We start from the raw sequence: 20,293 nt of genomic DNA on the forward strand, positions 1-20,293 counted from the left end.
CAATAGGAAAGACCTATAGCCAGCTGACAAATGTCTGGGTGGAGAGATTGCCATCAGGTCCCTAAGGGGGCTGTATGTGAGATAGACCATACTTCTTGTCCAGTAGGATTTGTGATCAGCCATCGCTGTTGAATGGGCTGATGAGGGTTAGGACTACTGGTGGTCAAGGGGAGAGTCTATAGCCCTATCCACATGGTGAATACGCAATTTGAAAGGGTTACCAGTTTTTTTTAGTTTCCAGCCAGAGTCTAGACAGGGCGCAGGCTTGAGATGAGAGGCATGGATCCAGGAAGTGATTCCGTCTACCTTTACCGCTGTAGGTGTTATAAGTAGCACCTGGTATGGTCCTTTCTAGCGGGGTTCCAGGGATGACACCTGATGTCGTCTTATGTAGACGAAGTTTCCCACTTGATATTGGTGTGGAGTCCCTTCATCCCCAGGTTGGTAGGCAGTGGCCAGCTGTTTTTACAGGTATCGCTGGGTTCTTTCAAGAGCTTTAAGTCTGTCAAGCAAGGGGGTGTGAAAGGAATCGTTAGGTCTTAGAGTTGGGGTTAGGTCCCTTACTGGAGGAGGGGCACCATAGAGAATTTCATAGGGGGTGAGGTTACACAAAGAAACAGAGGGAGCATTTCTTGCATGAAACAGTGCATAAGGCAGGAGCATAGTCCAATCTTTTATGCCGGTCTCTAAGCTTAATTTCGTTAAGGTCTCTTTAATGGTTCTATTCATTCTTTCTACCTGTCCTGAGCTCTGGGGTCTATAAGCATAATGTAACTTCTAATTAATCTCCAGGGTCCTGGTTAACCCCTGACTTACCTGGGCCACGAATGCCAGTCCATTATCAGACCCTATTACCTTAGGCAGGCCGTATCTTGGAAAAATATGTTTCAGGATCTTCTTGACCACCATTTGCGCAGTTTCTTTTTTTGTGGGGAAGGCTTTAATCCATCCTGAAAATGTATCTACAAAGACTAGGAGATATTTAAGTCCATACCTTGCTGGCTTAATTTCAGTAAAGTCCATTTCCCAGAATTGTCCTGGTCTGGTTCCTCGTAGGTGCTTTCTGAAATTGCAGGCTGGGCTCAGTGAAGTTGAGGAGTTTAGTGTCAGTGTCCTTAGATGTTAAGTTGTCGGGGTGCTCCAACGTAGTTAAATCTCCTGACTTATGTTCCCCCGGTGTGGAAAGTGTTAACATGGTTACTCCGTTTAGGGCTGCCAATTTAGCCTCTTCATCCGCCCTCCTGTTAGATGGGGGTGGTATCTGCACAACGGTTTGTTTTCTGGGCTCAGTAAGCCATCGTTTACCGTTCTTAAGGGAATACCCCAGGAAGATTACTTTTTGTTGGCAAATTTGGGCCTTTTTGGCAGAAGCTTTATATCCGAGTTTATATCCAAGCTCTCAGATAATAGTGCTTGGGTCCCAGACTCACAGTTTTCCTTGGTGTCGGCTGCCAGTAGCAGGTCATCCACATATTGAAGCAGGGTGACTTCGGGGTGCGTAGTTCTGAAGTTGTTGAGATCTCTGTGGAGGGCTTCATCAAAGAGAGTGGGGGAGTTTTTGAACCCCTGTGGGAGTCTGGTCCAAGTTAGTTGATCAGACGTTCCGGTTTCTGGGTTTACCCACTCGAAAGCAAACAGCAACTGACTATCTTTATGTAGAGGCAAGCAAAAGAAAGCATCTTTTAAGTCTAGAACAGTATACCATTTTTGCTCAGGGTTTAGAGTGTTAAGCAGATTGTACGGATTAGGTACCAGTGGGGTGAATGTCCTGCACTCTGTTGTTGATCTCTCTTAGGTCTTGAATGGGGCGATAGTCCCCGGTTCCTGGCTTTTTTACTGGTAGCAGGGGAGTGTTCCAGGCCGATTGACAGGGCCTTAGGACCCTTAAGGCCAGATATTTCTGAATATGGGGCCTTATCCCATCTTTAGTTTTTTTTTGTTCAGAGGATATTGTTTGACATTGATTGGGGAGGCTGAGGTTTTTAACTCCACTGTTATTGGAGGTTGTTTTATGGCTAGGCTTAACCCAGCAGTTTTTGCCCAGGCATCTGGGTAATCTGTTATCCATTTCTAGGGTAGCTTGCCTGTTTGATCAGTCTTGGGGGGTGTGAAGAGTTGATGTTCATCTTCTACTGACATAGTTAAAGCCATGACTATAGGAGTTTTTACTGAAGGATTTAGAAATTTCATTTGGGGGCCTTTAGGGTTAAAAGTTATTTTGGCTCAGAGCTTGGTGAGCAGATTTCTGCCTATCAATGGGGCCAGGCATTCTGGGATCACTAGGAAGGAGTGATGGACTTTTCTTTTCCCCAGGTCCATGGTCCTCTTAGTTTTCCAAGCCTGATATTTACTGCTGTTAGCCCCTTGAACTAGAGACCTTTTATTTGATATAGGGCCCAATGGGGCCTTAAGGGCTGAGTATATTGCCCCTGTATCCACTTCAAAGTTTACTGGGGTTCCCTCCACTTCAAAAGTTACCCTGAGCTCAGGGAGGGGATCTGAGCCTCGATTTTCTTAGTCATCCTCCAGAGTCAGAATGGCTGGCTGGCATGGCTGTCTCTTTGGCTGCACTCTTTGGCTCAGTGTCCTTTTTCTTTACAGTAGGCACATTTATCTGAGGCCAGGGGTGGCCTTTGGCGTGGGCCCAGGTATTTCTTCTTGTCTCCCTGTTTCTTAATTTCTGGCCTATTTGTTGTTGTGACCAGGACCTTAGTCAATGTTTTAGTCTGTCTTTTGCTTCTCTCATCCTCCCTTTGCTCCCTTTCTTTCTCCCTCCTTTGTTCCTTCTTTTCCTCAGTTTCTCTCTTATAGTATACCTTCTCGGCTTCTCTGACTAAATCTCTCAAAGTCGTATCTTGTAATCCATCTAAGTGTTGTAACTTTCTTTTAATATCCAGGGCAGCTTGCCCAATAAAGGCCATCATGACAGATGCCTTTTGATCCTCTGCCTGAGGATCGAAAGGAGTATATCTCCTATATGCCTCCATAATTCTCTCTAGAAACATAGAGGGAGATTCATCAGGCCCTTGAATAATCTCTCTTACCTTGGCCAAATTAGTTGGTCGCTTAGCGGCCGTTCGGAGACCCGCTATTAGAGCCCAGCGATAAGTGGACAGATGCTCCTTACCTTCAAAGGTGTTGGGGTCCCAGTTGGGTCGGTTCAAGGGGAAGCTGGCTTTAATTATGTTGGGAAGTTGTGTTGGTTGCCCATCTGGTCTGAGGATATTTTTTTCCTAGCTTCCAGGAGGATTCTCTTTTGTTCCTCTGTCATGAAGAGAGTCCCTAGGAGTTGTTGGCAGTCATCCCAAGTAGGCTGGTGTGAAAACACCAGCGAGTTCTTTGAGTTCTTTTAGCCGGGCCAGTTTCCTTCAGGGGAGGAGGGGCTGTGTGTGCCATGGGAGGGTCATCTGGAGGGCACTGGGAAGGCTTAGTTTCCTCCAATGGTGGAGAGGCTGAGTCAGCAGCAGGAGAATCATTTAGAGGGTGTTGGGGGTTGGGGGACAAGGGCAGGGGCTAAGGAGGGGGAGAAGAGTCCAGTAGAGTCAAATTTTGAGACTCAGGGAGAACAGAGGGTGGAGGAGGAGGAGGAGCAGAGGGTTTGAGAGACAGAATCATGGGGGAAGGAGTAGGAGTGGGGGCAGGGACAAGGAAAGGCTTCACCCATGGAGGAGGAGATTCGCAGAGGTCCTGCCAAGTTAAGATACACAGCTGTTGATCTGGATGTCTATGTGGCCCACCTTTGGAGTCAATATTTCTGACTTTTAGAATTAGTGGGAAGTAGAAAGATCCTTTTGGGGGCCATCCGACTCCAAAGGTGGGCCATTCTGAGGCACAGAGCGTCTGCCAGGTCTGGCGTTTTACTGAAAAAGAAAGATTTTGAGCCCTTAAGTGGACTTTGGTCCAGTGATCAAGAGTCAGGGACAGAGGCATTAAAGTGCTCTGTCCCATAATGAAAGATACACAAACAGTGAAAGCAATGACACACGACACAGACAAGACAAAAAAATAAAGACAGGCAATGGACGTCCAACACTGATACCAGGACTGAGTAGCTGGCAAAACCCGATGGGCTGGCAATACCGAATCCGAAATAAAATATCACCGAGTCAAGGAGACTATTGTTCCTTGATTTCCAGAGTCCTCTGGGGCATCCCCCAGGGATGTGCCCTGTGGCTCTGTGACACGTCTGTCAGCCACCGTCGGAGAGAGCTCACGCTCTTCACCAACAGCCATTTTGCCAAGCCCTAACCTGAAACCTGAAACCAGAAACCAGAAACCAGAAAGAGGCGCCTTACTTACCCCGAGAGGAGCCCGTTGTGGGTCTTTCATCCGCCGCTGCCGGATCTCGGTGGAACCTCCATATGTAAAGGTCGGGCGAGCGTCGGAGGAAGAGACCACCAAGAGACTGTCTCATGCAACAGCAAGGGGTTTATTGGGGGTCCAGCATGCTGGGGCTCAGAGCTCACTTGAATAGAGCAAAGAGCCTAGAGAACAGTTTAAGCAGAGCTTATATACTTTCCTTGGAGAGGGCAGGGAGGGAAGTTCATTGATGGGTCAGGGCAAGTGGGCGGTTTGCGTGCAACCGGGTAAGGGAATACATTCTGCAGTTTAGCAGTTGGGGACAGCACATTCTGGGAACAAGATTAGCAAACAGTTCTCAAGATTATTAACCTTTCAGAGGGAGAATGGGAATCTCATGGAAGAGGGAAGGAGACCCCCTTCATTATACAGAATGCAGGTATGACGATGTGAGGGGAAAAAAAAAAGAAGTGGGTCACATTAGATTGAGTAGAGAGAATTGATGGGAGGGGAGGGGAGGGGGAGGGGGGATGGAAAGACAGCAGAATAAAACAGACATTATTATTACTGTGTGTATATATGTGACTGCATGGCCAATGTGATTCTGCAACATGTACACTCAGAAAAATGAGAAATTATATCCCATCTGATTCAAATGTATGATATGTCAAGATCATTGTATTGTCATGTGTAACTAATTAAAACAAATTAAAAAATAAAAATAAAAAAAATTTAAAAATTGGGTTTTATATTTAAAAAATCACAAATCTGAACGAATTTTTTTTACCAATTCTTTACTAAGGAAGCTCTGGAAACTTCATCAAACTAAAATGTACAGTAGAACACATACTAAACATTTAACATAAATTGTTTGAGGCTGTTTCTAGCCCAAAATTTATTATGTAAATTCTAAGTCAAAGCCCCTAGCCCCAGTAATTTTTGTATAATTTGTACTTGGTTTAAAATGTTATGATAAGTTTTGGGAAAATGTCTCCTATATGCATTTTCCTTAATCTTATTTTCTAAGACTCTACTGCCCATATTATTTTAATGAAATGAATGGTCATATTATGTAACCATAAATATGCAGATGCTTTAAAAGTTAACATTTTAATAATTCGTATTATGTTAAGCAGTGTGAGCTCTAAGGAAGAGACATCAGTCCCATTAAGTTAGTAGAATTTACTGTAAAGGTGTAATGGAAAGAAGGAAATGGGCAGTGGGGAGGGGCCTGACTGCACTAGTCAGGCCTTGAAGAGATGGCCCAGGCAGCCCCAGGATACCGCCATGCTTCACACCCTTCAGGAAGCGTCTATGGATCCCACTTGTAGTTTCTGCCATTGTTTTGACGCAGATCATTTACTCTATTTCTGCTTCTCTTTTTTTCTCTTGGATTCTTGTTTGTTTCCAACTATTCCATTTTGTTTCCATGCCAAGTTCAAGTCACAGTGAGGCCAAGGCAGCCTCTTTGGCTTAACCTTCATGCTTGGCCACTACCAACATCCATGAGTAGGCTCTAGGTTGTTTGTCCTTGAAAGGCTCACCCTGAGTCCATCAGTCATTAGCAGGACCACAGACAGCCACCCAGTAATTCATGTAGAAGGAGCTGATTACAAAGAAGGCTGAGCTCGAAGGCATTCTGAGGATTTGTTGATACAGGTAATAATTATATATGGCTGCCTTCGCATCATAAAGCAATAGGTTACATTTTCTTATTAAATAGGACTGCTCCGTATTTCAAAAGATACATCAAGCATATGCTAATCATTTAAAAATAATCGGAGAAGGCTAAAGGCTATAATTTAGTGGCAGAAAGCTTGCCTAGTACGTGCAAGGCCCTGGTTTTGATCCCCAGCACTAGAAAAAAAATGATAAATAATTGAAGGGGAAAATGATAATTTACCAAGCATTAATTTTGTTGGCAAAATTTCCACAGATGCAAATTGAATGAAATTCTAATAAAAAGGTAATCTGCCAGAAGTGTGTTTTACATCTTTGCCTTTTGTCCCCACATACATAATTGCTCAAGGGAAAAATGCATTCATATATAATAAATTATCCTAACAGTAGAAAATATGTGATTTCCAATCTCTGAATAAAACTACTGAGCTACATCTGCATAACTAAAAATTATAAAGGAAAAAATAACTAAAAGTCAGCAAGCAAGCATTGACACTTCTAGACACTTGGTTATGTAATTCTTGATGAAGTTTTCATTGTCAGGTTCCAGAAGATAAAAGTGATTTCCTGGCAGCACGTGAATATCAACAGTTCCGTTGGTCGTATCTTTCCAGGCTAAAAGTAAACAAAATTGTATTTAATAACAAATGACATTTGCCATCTAAAACAAAATACTTATTTCCAGATAGTATTTATCTAAGAGCTGATGATACCCAATGGTAGTTATTTCCAAGGTGTCAGGTTCTATGCATCCTGTATTTTATTTTCTCTAAGACCTATCAATGTTTTTACTAGTATTCCCACCCACCCCTCTACTGGGGATTAAACCCAGAGGCACTTTACCACTGAGCCATTCCCCAGCGCCCCCCCCCACCTTTGTTTTTTGAGACAGAGTCTCACTAAGTTGCTTAGGGCCTCACTAAGTTGCTTAGGTTAGCCTTGCACTTGTGATCCTTCTGCCTCAGCTGCTGGGATCACAGGCATTCACCATCATGCCCAGCTGTGTTCTTTCATTTTATATGTGATCAGTACCTCTCCATCTATACTAAATAAAACTGGGGGCTGGGGATGTGGCTCAAGCTGTAGCACGCTCGCCTGGCATGCGTGCGGCCCGGGTTCGATCCTCAGCACCACATACAAACAAAGATGTTGTGTCCGCTGAAAACTAAAAAATAAATATTAAAAAATTCTCTCTCTCTCTCTCTTAAAAAAATAAATAAATAAATAAAACTGGGATGAAATTCTTGTTCACTGCAGTAACTGCTAGTTGACATTTTTTGAAAATCACCAGACACATAATTTCAATAAAATACTCAAAACTATAAAAAATAATTTCACCTTCTACATCCTTTACTATGTCTTCAGATCCAACAAAACATGTTAAGTCACAAGCAAGAACGGCCTTAGAGAGTTTGTCAAAGCTGTAGACAAAAAAAGAGCTGATTAAGCAACACCCAGAACCTCTTCCTCTTAATAGCTTCCCTGAAGTGAAACAGGAGGCTCACCTTTGGCTCTTCCCACAGTGCAAACATTTTTTCACCAGGGACACTTCTCCCTATCAGAACCTGCCTGAGCCTCACTGTGATCCAGGCCATTTTCCAACCTCATCTAAGTTCTAGAATGTACAGCTGGTAGCAGGATGGTGCTGGGGGCCCAGGGTCAGGGTGAGGCTGGTTTCAACCAGTGCTGTTGGCTGCTGTGGCCCAGACATGACCTCCCTGATTCTCCCAGCTCTCTCCATGGTCCAGGGAAGGTTCTCATGCACAGAACAAGAGTGGGTTCGGCCTCCATTTCACCACCTCTGTTTCACAGCACAGATATATTTACTGAGTTGGATGCTGGGTGCTGGGGACCTGCAAATAAACAAATTCAGGCCCTGCCCTCCTACATCTGAGAGACTGGCAGGGAGAGAGATGTGCATGAAATAATCAGACAACTGAAGAGAGAAGGAAGTACTCCCAAGCCAGGTGATCTGAGAGCATGGGACAGGAGGGAGGACAGGCTAGAGTCAAGTTGGGTCTCCCTGAAGAAGTGGGCAGCATCTAAGATCTGAATGACTACGAAAGAACTGAGGGGACAGAGGCTACAGGGAAGGAGGAAAGGGGTTCAATGTATTGCTCAGAAGCTGAAGGGGGGTATTGGGAGAAATCAAGGTGAAGAATAGACAAGGGCCAGGGGCAGGCCACATGGAGGAATGTGGTCATCCTCAGAATGGTAAGTCACAAAGGGTTTAAGTCGTGGTCAAACTTGACACTCACCCCCCTGGATACAGTGTGGGGAAAGGGCTGGAAGGGGACAGGGTTGCATGAGAGAACCGACTAAGAGTCTCTTCTAATAGCCCAGGTGAGGATTTCTCTCCTGTCCAGGATGTAAAAACTAGGAGAGTGACTCCCACCCTCAGAGTATGGGGGGAACAACAGATTAACTCATGGGAAGCTGTGTGCAGGGCACATGCAGGCCCTCTAATGAGAAGTGGGGGTATCCTAGGCTCAGTCCTAGCCAATTGCCAAAGAGGCGTCTCAAATCAGCTGGAGTTTTGACAGGAGTTAGAGACCCAGTGTGGGGTGGTGGGTCAGTGGAATTCACTCCGACTTACAGGCTCTTTTCCATGGGCCTCCACTAGTGGTCCACAAGAAAGATTGGGAGCAAAGCTAGAGGCCAAAGGGAGCCCCCTCTGAGGGGAAAGGGGACAGCAGGTAAGTGGTGGCAGTGGGACAGGAACTAACACTGCCACCTACCTGGGCCCTTCCCTCATTCTAAGCAATTGCCTTATACTGCTGGAGAGAGGCAGAAACACCTCATGTCAGGGCATAGACGAAGACCCCTGGCTGCTGGGGAAGGACTGACACAACCCTCTACCCTCCGGGAAGGAGTATGACACAATTCTATACCAAATCCAAGCAGAGAGTGGCTTGGTGGGTAACCAAGTGGCAGAGTGCTTGTCTAGCATGCGAAAGGCCCTGGATGCCATCCCAGCACTGCAAAACAAAATACAAACCCAATGAAGCAGAGGTCTGCTGCTCATGGGAAGAGGCAAGGATTTTCCATCCAGGCCAACCAAGATACATGAGGCAAGATTTGTCTATAACAGGGAGAGGGGAGATCCAGCCTGAGAAAGTCCCACCCACAAATCCCAGACACAGAGGGCCTACCTAGGGGGATGCTTGAGACATTCTAGATGCCCAAGAACTCTGGTAGCCCACATCCAGTAACAAGAACAGCCGTCTACACTGGGGGGCAGCCATAGAAGGGGAGAGACTGTCCTCAGTCTCAGGGAAGAACGAAGGTTGGGGATGAAGCAGGACCATTGAAGAAAAAGAAAGACACTCCAGCAACTTCATCCCCACTTTAACACCACACAAACAGGGAACTGGTGGTGCAGGAAGGTAACCATAGCAACATCAAAGCCCAAACTCAGCTCACTTCCAGTCTATATTGATTGGAACTCCCCCCAAGAAGGGCAGAAGGAGAAATGTGTTCAAATTCCCATCACAGATTCATTTCTGCATGTAGTACTACTTTATTCTAAAAAGTATAAAAAGCTTTAAAACTTTATACATAAAATTTCAATAACAATTTTCAGACACACAAGAAAACAAGAGATAAACAATTCACTGTCAAGGGACAAAACAGTCAAAAGAATCAGGTATGAATAAGACCCAGATGTTGCAACTATCAAACAGGACTTCAAAATACCTAGGAATAATATGTCAATTGACTTAGTGGGAAAGGTAGACAATGTGCATATGCAAACAAGGATTGTCTTTTTAGAGACATGAAAACCTTAGAAGTCAAATAGAATTTCTTGAAATAACTGGCCACAGATATGAAGAGTTCCTGTGAGAGGCTTATTATTAGACTCACAGCCAGAGAAACAGTCAGTGAACTTGAAGACAGCCAGTAGAAATTATCCACAGAGAAATATTAAAGGGAATAAAAGCTTAGCAAAGGCATCATTCCAGAGCTGTGGGACAGCCTGGTGCAGTGGCACACACCTGTAATCCCAGCGGCTCGGGAGACTGAGCCAGGAGGATTGTGAGTTCAAAGCCAACCTCAGCAAAAGTGAAGTGCCAAGAAATTTGATGAGACCCTGTCTCAAAAAAAAGAGTTCAATACCCAGTGCAAAAAGAGAGAGAGAGAGAGAGAGAGAGAGAGAGAGAGAGATATGTGGGACAAAAATCAAACAGCATAGTGCCTGTAGAGTCGGGACCACAGAGGAGAGGGGAAGCAGGACAGTCGTCCAGGCAAGAGACCTCAGAGCTTTGGAACTGCCTAGCTGACGCATCTCCACTCTGGACCCCAGGCTCTGAGCTTTGATGGTAGGTGATAGGGAAGGACTGAGAGATGTGCTGGGCCTAATTTTATTTATATTAGAAAGAGCTAAGAGCCCAAGGCCCGCTGAAGCACACAGACTGAGAAAGGGGAAGGAGCAAGAGAGGAAGGGAAGAACCAAAGAGCAGGGTTTGGGGAGAACTTTTGGAACTGGAGGAAGCTGAAAGTGGTGATAGCTACAGCAACTTGATACACCTGAGTGAGGGTGAGAATATTAAGATGTTTTCTTTCTTCTAGGAGTGGAGTATTTCTAGGTCTGATTTATGTTTTATTTTTTGTGTTTGGGAGGTTTATTCGGAGTGAAAAACAATAGAATGCTAGTGAGTTTTTTCTTGTTTTGTTTTTAAAAATGGCCTAATGTCAAATCCAAACTAAGGACCTGTAGTTAGTTACTTGAGTTACTCTTTTTACCCTTTCCTTGCACAGATGGGACAAGGTGCTAAAGAAACATGCTCAGAATCTCACAGCTGGTGAGACACAGGCAGAAAGGGTTTTGATAGTAGTAATAAGTGAATTCTTTTTTTAAAATAATAGATGTTATCTTTTAAATATCAATTCCCCCAAACTAAATATAGTAAAGAAGAAGAACCACTGAGTTAAGAAGGAACTATAAAGGTTTGCTAAAAACAACTCAAGGCATTCATATAAAAATACCAAAGAAGTATATGGAGGTATATTCTCCTAGAAAAAAAAAATGAAGGTCAGCCATTCTCTGTGACAAGGCTAAAAAAAAAGCATACCTTGAAATTTAAACTACTGCATGAAATACCTATTAAGGTGACTATGTTGATATCAGGTGGATATATATAATTTTTAATATATTTTTAAATTTTAGTTTCCTATATATGACAGCAGGATGCATTACAAACCATATTACACATATAGAGCACAATTTTTCATATATCTGGTTGTACATAAAGTAGAGTCACACCATTTGTGTCTTCATATGTGTACTTAGGGTAGTGATGGCCATCTCATTCCACTGTCTTTCCTACCTCCATGCCCACTCCCACCCCTCCCTCCCCTTTGCCCAATCTAGAGTTCATCTAATTCTCCATGTTCCCCACCCTCAACCCCATTATGAATCAGCTTCCTTAAATCAGAGAAAACATTTGGCATTTGGTTTTGGGAGATTGGCTAACTTCACTTAACATTATATTCTCCACCTGCATCCATTTACCTGTCAATTTCATGATTTTATTCTCTTTTAATGCTGAATAATATTTCATTGTGTGTGTGTGTGTGTGCATGCGCGTGTGTATCACATTTTCTTTATCCATTCATCTACTGAAGGGCATCTGGGTTGTTTCCACAGTTTAGCTATTGTGAATTGTGCTGCTATAAGCATTGATGTGGCTGTGACCCTGTAGTATGCTGTTGAATAGCTGGGTCAAATAATGGTTCCATTCCCAGTTTTCCAAGGATTCTCCATAATGCTTTCCATGTTAGCTGCGCCAGTTTGAAGTCCCACCAGCAATGTATGAGTGTGCCTTTTCCCCCACATCCTCCCCAACACTTATTGTTGTTTGTATTCTTGATAGCTGCCATTTTGACTGGAGTGAGATTAAATCTTAGAGTAGTTTTTATTTGCATTTCTCTAACTGCTAGACATGTTGAACATTTTTTCATTATATTTGTTTCTGAGAAGTGCCTGTTCAGTTCCTTGGCCCATTTATTGACTGGGTTATTTGGTTTTTACATATTCTAGAGATAAGTGCTCTATCTGATGTGCATGTGGTAAAAATTTGTTCCCAAAATGTAGTCTCTTTATTACCCTCACTGATTGTTTCTTTTGCTGAAAAGAAGCTTTTTACTTTGAATTCATCCCATTTATTAATTCTTGATTTTAATTCTTGTGCTATAGGAGTCTTATCAAGGAAGTTGGGGCCTAATCTGACATGATGGAGATTTGGGCCTATTTTTTCTTCTAATAGGTACAGTGTCTCTGGTTTAATTCCTAGGTCCTTGATCCACTTTGAGTTGAGTTTTGTGCCTGGTGAGAAATAGGGGTTTAATTTTATTTTGTTGCATATTAATATCCAATTTTCCCAGCACCATTTGTTGAAGAGGCTATCTTTTCTCCAATGTATGCTTTTGGAGCCTTTGTCTAATAAAAGATAACTGTAGTTATGTGGGTTTGTCTCTGTGTCCTCTATTCTGTACCATTGGTCTACCCATCTGTTTTAGTTACTATTGCTCTGTAGTATAGTTTAAGGTCTGGTAAAGTGATGCCACCTGCTTCACTATTCTTGCTAAGGATTGCTTTAGCTATTCTGGGTCTCTTATTTTTCCAGATGAATTTATAACTGCTTTTTCTATTTCTATGAGGAATGTCATTAGGATTTTGATTGGAATTGCATTAAATCTATATAGCGCTTTTGGTAGTATAGTCATTTTGACAATAATAATTCTGCCTATCCAAGAACAAGGTGGATCTTTCCATATTTTAAGCTCTTCTTTAATTACTTTAATTACTTTCTTTAGCTTTCTGTAGTTTTCATTTTAGAGGTCTTTCACCTCTTTTGTTGATTCCCAAGTATTTTATTTTTTTAAGGCATAAACATTAAGTTAAGCCTTAATATTTGACAATTGTGCAGGTTTAATTATCATAAAACAAGCTTTTCTATATATTATTTTATTGAATATTCATAGCAATGTGGATTATTTTTAATTTTTAAAAATTTTAATTTTATTTGGCAAGTAATAATTATATATACAGCATGCAAGGTGATATTTATATATATGCATTCATTGTGGATCAATTAAGTAAAACTAATTAGCACATTCATTAATTGACATAATTTTTTTATGGTGTGAGCATTTAAAACCTACTGTGTTAGGGATTTTGAAATGTATATTACATTGTCATTAACCATAGTCATCATGCTAATAGGTCTCAAAAACTCCTCTCTAACTGAAACATAGTACCCTCTGGCCAGCATCTCCCCATTCCTCCCCAAATCTCCAGCAACAAGTAGCCACCATTCTACCCTCTACTTCTGTTGGTTCTCATTTTAGTTTCCACACATTAGTGAGACTGTGCACATTTTGTCTCTCTCTGCCTGGTGTATTTTCACTTAATATAATGTCACTTATTTTCACTTAATCCATACTGTCACAAGTGACAGGATTTTGTTCTTTATAAGGCTAAATATTATTTCACTGTGTATAGATACATTTTCTTTATTTGCTGATGTAGGCTTAGACTGATTCCGTGTCTGGGTCTTATGGATAATGCAACAATAAACACGGGAGTGCAGATATCTCCTAATAAACTAATATGGTAATTCTATTTCTTTGGTTTGTTTTTTTTTTTTTTGAGGCACCCCTGTTCTCCACAATGGCTGTACTAATTCACATTGTGTCTGCAGTGAACAAGTGTTCCTTTTTCTCCACATTCTTTCCTGCACTTAATATCTTTTGTCTTTTGGATAATAACCATCCTCAGGTTATCAGAGATGACATTTCATTTTGGTTTTGATTTGCATTTCCCTGATGATTGGTGATGTTGAGCACTTTTTCCTATATCTGTTTTGCACAACTTCTTTTGAGAAATGTGTATTTAGGTTCTTTGCCCATTTTTACATCAAGTGGTTTTCTTGCTATTGGTTCTTTGAGTTCCTCATGCATTTTGGATATTAACTTCTTATTAGATGTATGATTTTCAGATACTTTCTCCTAATCCATAGGTCTTCTCCTCTGTTCATTGTTTCCTTTATTATGGAAAAGCTTTTTGATATAATCTCATTTGTCAATTTTTGCTTGTTTCCTGTGCTTTGGGGATCATATCCAAAAACTGACTGCCCAGGCCAATGTCACGGAGCTTTCCCTGACTGTCCCATGAAGTTTTCATTGTCAGGTTTTGTGTTTAAATCTTTAATCTTTCTTAGTTGATCTTTATATACAGTGTAAGGCAAAGGTCCAGTTTCCTTCTTTTGCATATGGCTATGTACCATTTATTAAGGAAAGAAGAGAGTGTCATTTCCTTATTCTATATTTTGGCACTTTTCTTGATAACCTTAAGTGCATAGGTTTATTTCCAGGGGCTTCTGATTCTGTCCCTTGGTTGAAGAGTTCTTTTTTATGCTAGTGCCATGAAGATTTATTACTCTAGCTTCCCCCCCAGGGGGCAGTGGTACCAGGGATTGAACTCAGGGGCACTCAACCACTGAGCCACATCCCCAGCCCTATTTTATATTTAATTTAGAGATAGGGTCTCACTGAGTTGCTTAGGGCCTCACTTAGTTTCTTTCTGGCTTTGAACTCCCAGTCCTCCTACCTCAGCCTCCCAAGCCACTGGAATTATAGGTGTGTGCCATCATGCCCCGCTACTGTAGCTTTTTTTGTAATATCAAGGGGTTTTTTTTCCTTTCTTTGGCATTTCTTGATCCCGAATCTGTGCTCAGTTTAGTCTTATGAGAATGACATTTAGACTAAGATGCTTGGGATAGAGATGTAAAGATAGATAGGCGTAGGATATCTAGGAGGTTAACTGTGAACTGTACAGCATATTGAAGATAGGCAGTGATGGAGGAGATGTGTGAAAATGGAAATGCTTATCTCAGTCCTAAAGGTGCTGCACATCTGTTTCACTCTTTGTAGCTATCTATGTAAACGTCCAGTAGCAAGCATAGCCCATGGTGGCCCAATGCCTGTTCCAGGCTTTGTGGATGAAAAACAAGTAATATAGGCCCAAATTTCTGCTTTCAAGGAACTTAAACCAAGAGAACAAGGATCAGGCAAAATAGAAGCAATGCATGACAGAATATAAGGGTGTCTAGAGTCCAATGCTGGACCCACAGTGATGGCTCTGGGGATGGTAAACTAAGAAAAGTCATTTGTAGACTTAGGTTGTTAGGGGAAGATTGACAGAGTCTTAGGATTTTAGTTCTATCAGAAAATTCAAGCATTAATCCAGACATCCCATGAGACAAGGAAAAAGGGTGATGTCACGAAGCTACAGGAGTTCTGGAACAAATTCACAATAAAGCAAGTTTAGCCAACTACTGCTCACTTAACAATTACCCCACACTTAATAATGAGTAGTGATCCATTCCCGCTGATCCTGCTAAGAAGATGAGAATGCTTTGGCATTTATTCAATAAATACCCATTATATGATACAACATGCATGTCAACATATAAATGTATTTATATATGCAGCATATATAATATATATTTTTATGTATGTATTTTAAAGAAAAGATGTGCTAGTCATCTTTATAAATACAATGTCTGTGCTCAGTCTCCATTCTAAGCCAGTACAAATATTACAAACAGCCCCAAAGGAAATGGAATCCAACTCTTTGAATATTACCTTTCCATATCCACACCCTCTGAGAACTGCCAATCTGTATTGTTCTATAAACATCCACACACAAAATTGTCTCAGTTACTTACCTGTGATTGCTAATAAGCTGAATATCTGCCAACAGTTTGGGAATACTTTCTCGTAAAATTTGTTCATCACCAAAAATACTCATGGGGGTGCCTCCAAACTCTATAAGCAAAGAGTTTATTTCTTCTTCTGTTAATTCATTAAGCTTGGGAATTTTAGGCCAGGCCTTTGACTGGAAACATCAACAAACACAGGACAAGGCAGTATAAAACAAGCTTGCTCGTAAACAAAAGCTTTCTATCTAAAGTCAAGTCCTTAAATCAAGGCTGGCAAATGGAACTCTTCATCTAAAGACTTCAGGAGAGAATTCTTTCTCTATGAAAGCAGGGAAAAGAAGGTTCCTCAGTGACTCGAGTCTCATCATGTCACCAAAATGGCATTCCAAACTCAGAATCCCAGGCCAGACACTGACTTTTTAAGGAGAGGAGAGGTAGAGTAGCAGGAAGCACAGTTTAAACTAAAAGTTACAGAAGTTTGACATCACTGTCCCCTTTTCAAATTTTAAGGATTCTTTCCTGGCTCTAGTTGGTCACTTTTCTGAAAATTGATTAAGTTCTAAACTCCCAAAGTGGGAGAAAAAACACTGAAGCTCAGTATGAGCTCAGAGGTGCAAGAGCAGCGCGTGTGATTATCAGGGAACTGATGAAGGACACTTCCGAGAAATGAAGACAGAATGACATTGAAAGAGATCTGAGGATTCTCAATAGCAAATAGTCTCCCTGCCATAATCCAGGCCTTACCACGCCAAAGCTTGCCCAAAAGGAAAATAGCATCCTGATTTTTATTCCCCCATTTCCCTCCCCTCCCCTCCTCTTTCCAAAGAAAATGAAAGTACTTACATGGGGGGTAGTCATACTTGACACAAACAAGTGCGTGGGCTCCAGCTTATATTTTTCTTTTAGGTGCAGGGAAGTCATAAAAGCAATGTAGGATCCCAAACTAACTTGCGTAAAGACAAACATGTTCAGCAAGACTCATGATGGTACAATATCATAAATACGGCAATGATCATGAAAGAATCAAAAGTGTAAGTTAATTGGTTAATAATTATTTTATTATCATTAGCGTCAACATAAAGAGTATTTCAAACACACTAGTACCGATGTCCCCAGTGCTATAGTTTGGATCTGGAATGTCCTCAAAGGTTTTGTGTCAAAGGTTTGGTCCCCAGCATGGTGTTATTAGGAAAAATTTTTAAGAGGTGGAGCCTAGTGGGAAGTCTTTAGGTTATTGAGAAAGTGCCTCTGAAGTGGATTTGTGGGATCCCAGCCCCCTCCTTTCCCCCTCTTTAACTGCCAGGTGATGAAGTCAGTGGTTTTGTTCTGCCACGTATTTCTGACATAGACCCAAAGTAGCAGGACCAAGAAATCATAGATTGAAACCTTCAAAACTGTGAGCCAAGTAAACCTTCTCTCCCTACAGATTGATTATCTCACATATTTAGTTATAGTAATGGAAAGCTGATTAACACACACAGGCTTGAAATTCATGTAAATTTCCTTTTTCTGCCTTAAAAATGTGTATCACTAGGTTTATATCAGCAATTCTTAAAGAATTGGAGTTTGAGGAGTTCTGGGAATTTCTGAGACTCCAATAGGTAGCCAAGCAAATCAAAACTATTTTCAGGATAACACTAAAATGTTATTTGCCTTTTTTACTCACATGAGTATATAGTGGATTTTTCCAGAGGTTATATGATATGGGATATTGCAAGAATGTATATGCAAAGAGATTAGACTCCAGCTGCCTTCTGTCATGCCAGCAGGTAAAGAGATTTGCAAAAGTGTAAAGCAATGCTGTTTTTCTCATTACAATTTTTTGGGGGTAAAATATAGTCTTTTTCATAAAAATACGTTATTTATTCAACAACATATGTAGGCTATTAGTGTTATGTTTTTGATTTGGGGTTTCTTTTTAGGGGGGCGGTATTGAACCCAGGAGCTCTTAAACCACTGAGCTATATCTCCAGCCTTTTCTATTCTTTATTTTGACACAGGGTCTCACTAAATTGCTTAGGGCCTTGCTAAGTTGCTGAGGCTAGCCTTGAACTCAGCCTTCTGAGTCACTAGGATTATAGGCATGTACCACCATACTGCTTGTTAATATTATTTTTAGATAAATTAGTAATTAAAAATATTTAAAATTTCTTAGTTGTACTTTCTAATATGGTAAATATTGACTGATACATTACGTATAAACCCAAGATATTTGAAGTTCTCAATGCATCCTGAAAGTATAAAAGGATACTGGGACCCAAAATTTTGTGAACAATTATAGATATGTAGATATATTTTGTAGAAAAAAACCAAGGGATGATTCATCTGCAAATTGCATTATTTATAGGTCTTCTGAAAGAAAGGGCAACCCAGTCTCATGTCCATAAGTGGAATGTGAAGTGCAGATAATTTGGAAACACATATCAAGAGTGTTAACAAAGATCATCTTATTCAAATTAAATACTGGGAATTTATCCTGAGAAAACAATAACAGATTTATGCTAAATTTTTCATAACTTCAATATTCATTGAAGTGTTCTGCATTAACCATGAATTTGTGAAGAAATTCCCCCAGCTGTCTTTTAGAATATTTAAATACCTGTGGCCAAAAAATGCAAATGGTTTATCCTGGATGATTGGCAGCAGAGCATGAATAATTTCCTCAACTACATGGTTGATGTCTTTTGCAAAAGGTTCTTCCAGTCGACTTTCTCTTCCAGCAAGTCTTAAACAGGAGACTGGATATTGGGAAACACAAGTAAGTACATTCAGATAATGAATGGGGTACTGTGATGTTTAAAGGGTCTTATATTTAAACAATGTGAGCACTTCCAAAGAAGCAAATTATGACTAAGTCCAGTGAGTAAAAGTTTAGAATTTGCTGATAGGAAAAACAACATAAAATACCTAGAAATGATAAATAAATAGATAGATGAAATATGCAAGCAATTACACGCATAGTCTAGATCACAGTAAAGGGAAAACCTAGAAGAAGAATAAAATAAGAGGGAACTAAAATTTTCAGAAGTGAGTATGGAGTGAGTATGTACCAACGATATGGTAATTCTGACAGCAATTGCTTCTATCAGAAAAATAAAACACCAGCTTTCAAAGCTGACCAAAAGAATTTAGCCATTCCATAATGTATACATATATCAAAATGATTGTACACTATAAATATGTATAATTTGTCAATTTTTATATTTTTTAAAAAATTACCTCCTTAATAACTGTATCACCCAATTGAATGTACATTTCTATAAGGCCAGAGGTAATTTCTATTTCATTCAACATTGTATTCCCAAGACCTGTCACAAAAATAGATACTTGGAGTTTACAAATGAATAAACGAGCATAATAAGAAAAAAAAAAGCTGACCAAAAGAGTTGGGAGACAAGACATTGGAATGCTTTAAATTTGAGAGTCAGAGCTGAGTCCTCTAAATAAAACCATTAAACTCTAAACTCTAAACCCTCCATGAAGAAATTGTGAGGGGGGAAAAAAAGATATTCTCCTAATGGCAAAGAAGAAAGCAGAAGTTTCTGGTTTTGACTCTGGATGTGGGTTTGTGATTGTGACATGCTTAGTGGCTAGGAAGTTTCTGTGCAAAAGCACAGAATGTCTGGTTGCTGGGAAACTTCCATATAAAAGACACAGGATGCCTGGCCCCTGTAGCAATATTCTTCACAAGGAAGCTCTATGTTAAGAGTTTTATCAGTTTCGACCTTGATCTTAGGCATAACTCCTGGGAATAAAGGAACTTCCTTGCTAGATAACTACAATGTTTCACCAAGCTCCGGTCCTACTGAATCTGCCCACTAACTTTAACAATGGACTTTCTTAAGAGCTGCATAAAGCTCCTGACATTGCATATTGTAACTATGAAATGTAATTGCAGAATAAGCAACCTTACAGATACTTTAAACAATAATGTAGTTATGGTACTAATGACCTAATGTAACCTTTTGGTATAAATAAACATGGTCACTTGGAAAAGAGCCACTTTCCTGCCTCTGCACCTTGTCTCTGTGTCTCCCTTTTTATTTTCTTTACAGGAGTCTGCCCTTAGACATTTTTAACCAAAGCCTTGCATTTATGCAAATTTAAAGTTAGTTTATATTACCTTAACAGTATGAAAAAAATGAAGTTGAAAAAATAACTCTTAAGTGAACCTGTTAGTAGTATCAAAGTAGCACCTGTGTTAGAAGCATCCAGTACTTCCCTTAAAATGCACTGACAAATATCTCCTCATGAATACACACACAGCTTAAGACTTTCCAGAATCAAGAATCAAGCTGATCCCAAATAGCAGTGTGCTGGAGAAAGTCTTACACACTTAAAAAGGAGTTCAACAAAATCCAGCGATCAATAATATAAAAAATCACAAAGTCTAGGATCTAATCAGAATTCACCAGACATACTGAAAAAGTGGGAACACATGACTCATAATATGTTTCCAGGAGTGGGGGAGGGGATGCAAACATGAGAAATAGACAAGAAATAACAATTGATGGGGTTAGAACCTTAAAACAGCTATTATGACTATGCACAGTAATATATATATATATATATATATATATATATATATA

The 20,293-nt window shown here is 40.6% G+C and overlaps 1 protein-coding gene and 1 long non-coding RNA gene across 2 annotated transcripts in view; both read right to left on the bottom strand.

The window, feature by feature from the left end:
* Positions 1 to 19: 19 nt before the first annotated feature.
* Positions 20 to 3,342, bottom strand: LOC107140432. Its single transcript, XR_001503274.2, has 3 exons — positions 3,128 to 3,342; positions 1,431 to 1,649; positions 20 to 502 (listed from the first exon to the last, which is right to left on the bottom strand). It is a non-coding gene; the product is annotated as an uncharacterized LOC107140432 (long non-coding RNA).
* A 3,112-nt stretch (positions 3,343 to 6,454) lies between these two features.
* The window catches only part of Olah (oleoyl-ACP hydrolase), a 27,720-nt gene continuing 13,881 nt past the window's right edge, over positions 6,455 to 20,293 (bottom strand). Inside the window, exons 3-7 of the mRNA XM_048809779.1 lie at positions 18,304 to 18,442; positions 16,548 to 16,647; positions 15,711 to 15,880; positions 7,318 to 7,400; positions 6,455 to 6,594 (exon numbers count right to left, since the gene is read on the bottom strand). Coding sequence (XP_048665736.1) covers positions 6,455 to 6,594; positions 7,318 to 7,400; positions 15,711 to 15,880; positions 16,548 to 16,647; positions 18,304 to 18,442 — 632 coding nt within the window. The remainder of the gene's footprint in view (positions 6,595 to 7,317; positions 7,401 to 15,710; positions 15,881 to 16,547; positions 16,648 to 18,303; positions 18,443 to 20,293) is intronic.

The sequence above is a fragment of the Marmota marmota genome, unplaced genomic scaffold, assembly GCF_001458135.2.
Source record: "Marmota marmota marmota unplaced genomic scaffold, marMar, whole genome shotgun sequence".
Classification (NCBI taxonomy): domain Eukaryota; kingdom Metazoa; phylum Chordata; class Mammalia; order Rodentia; family Sciuridae; genus Marmota; species Marmota marmota.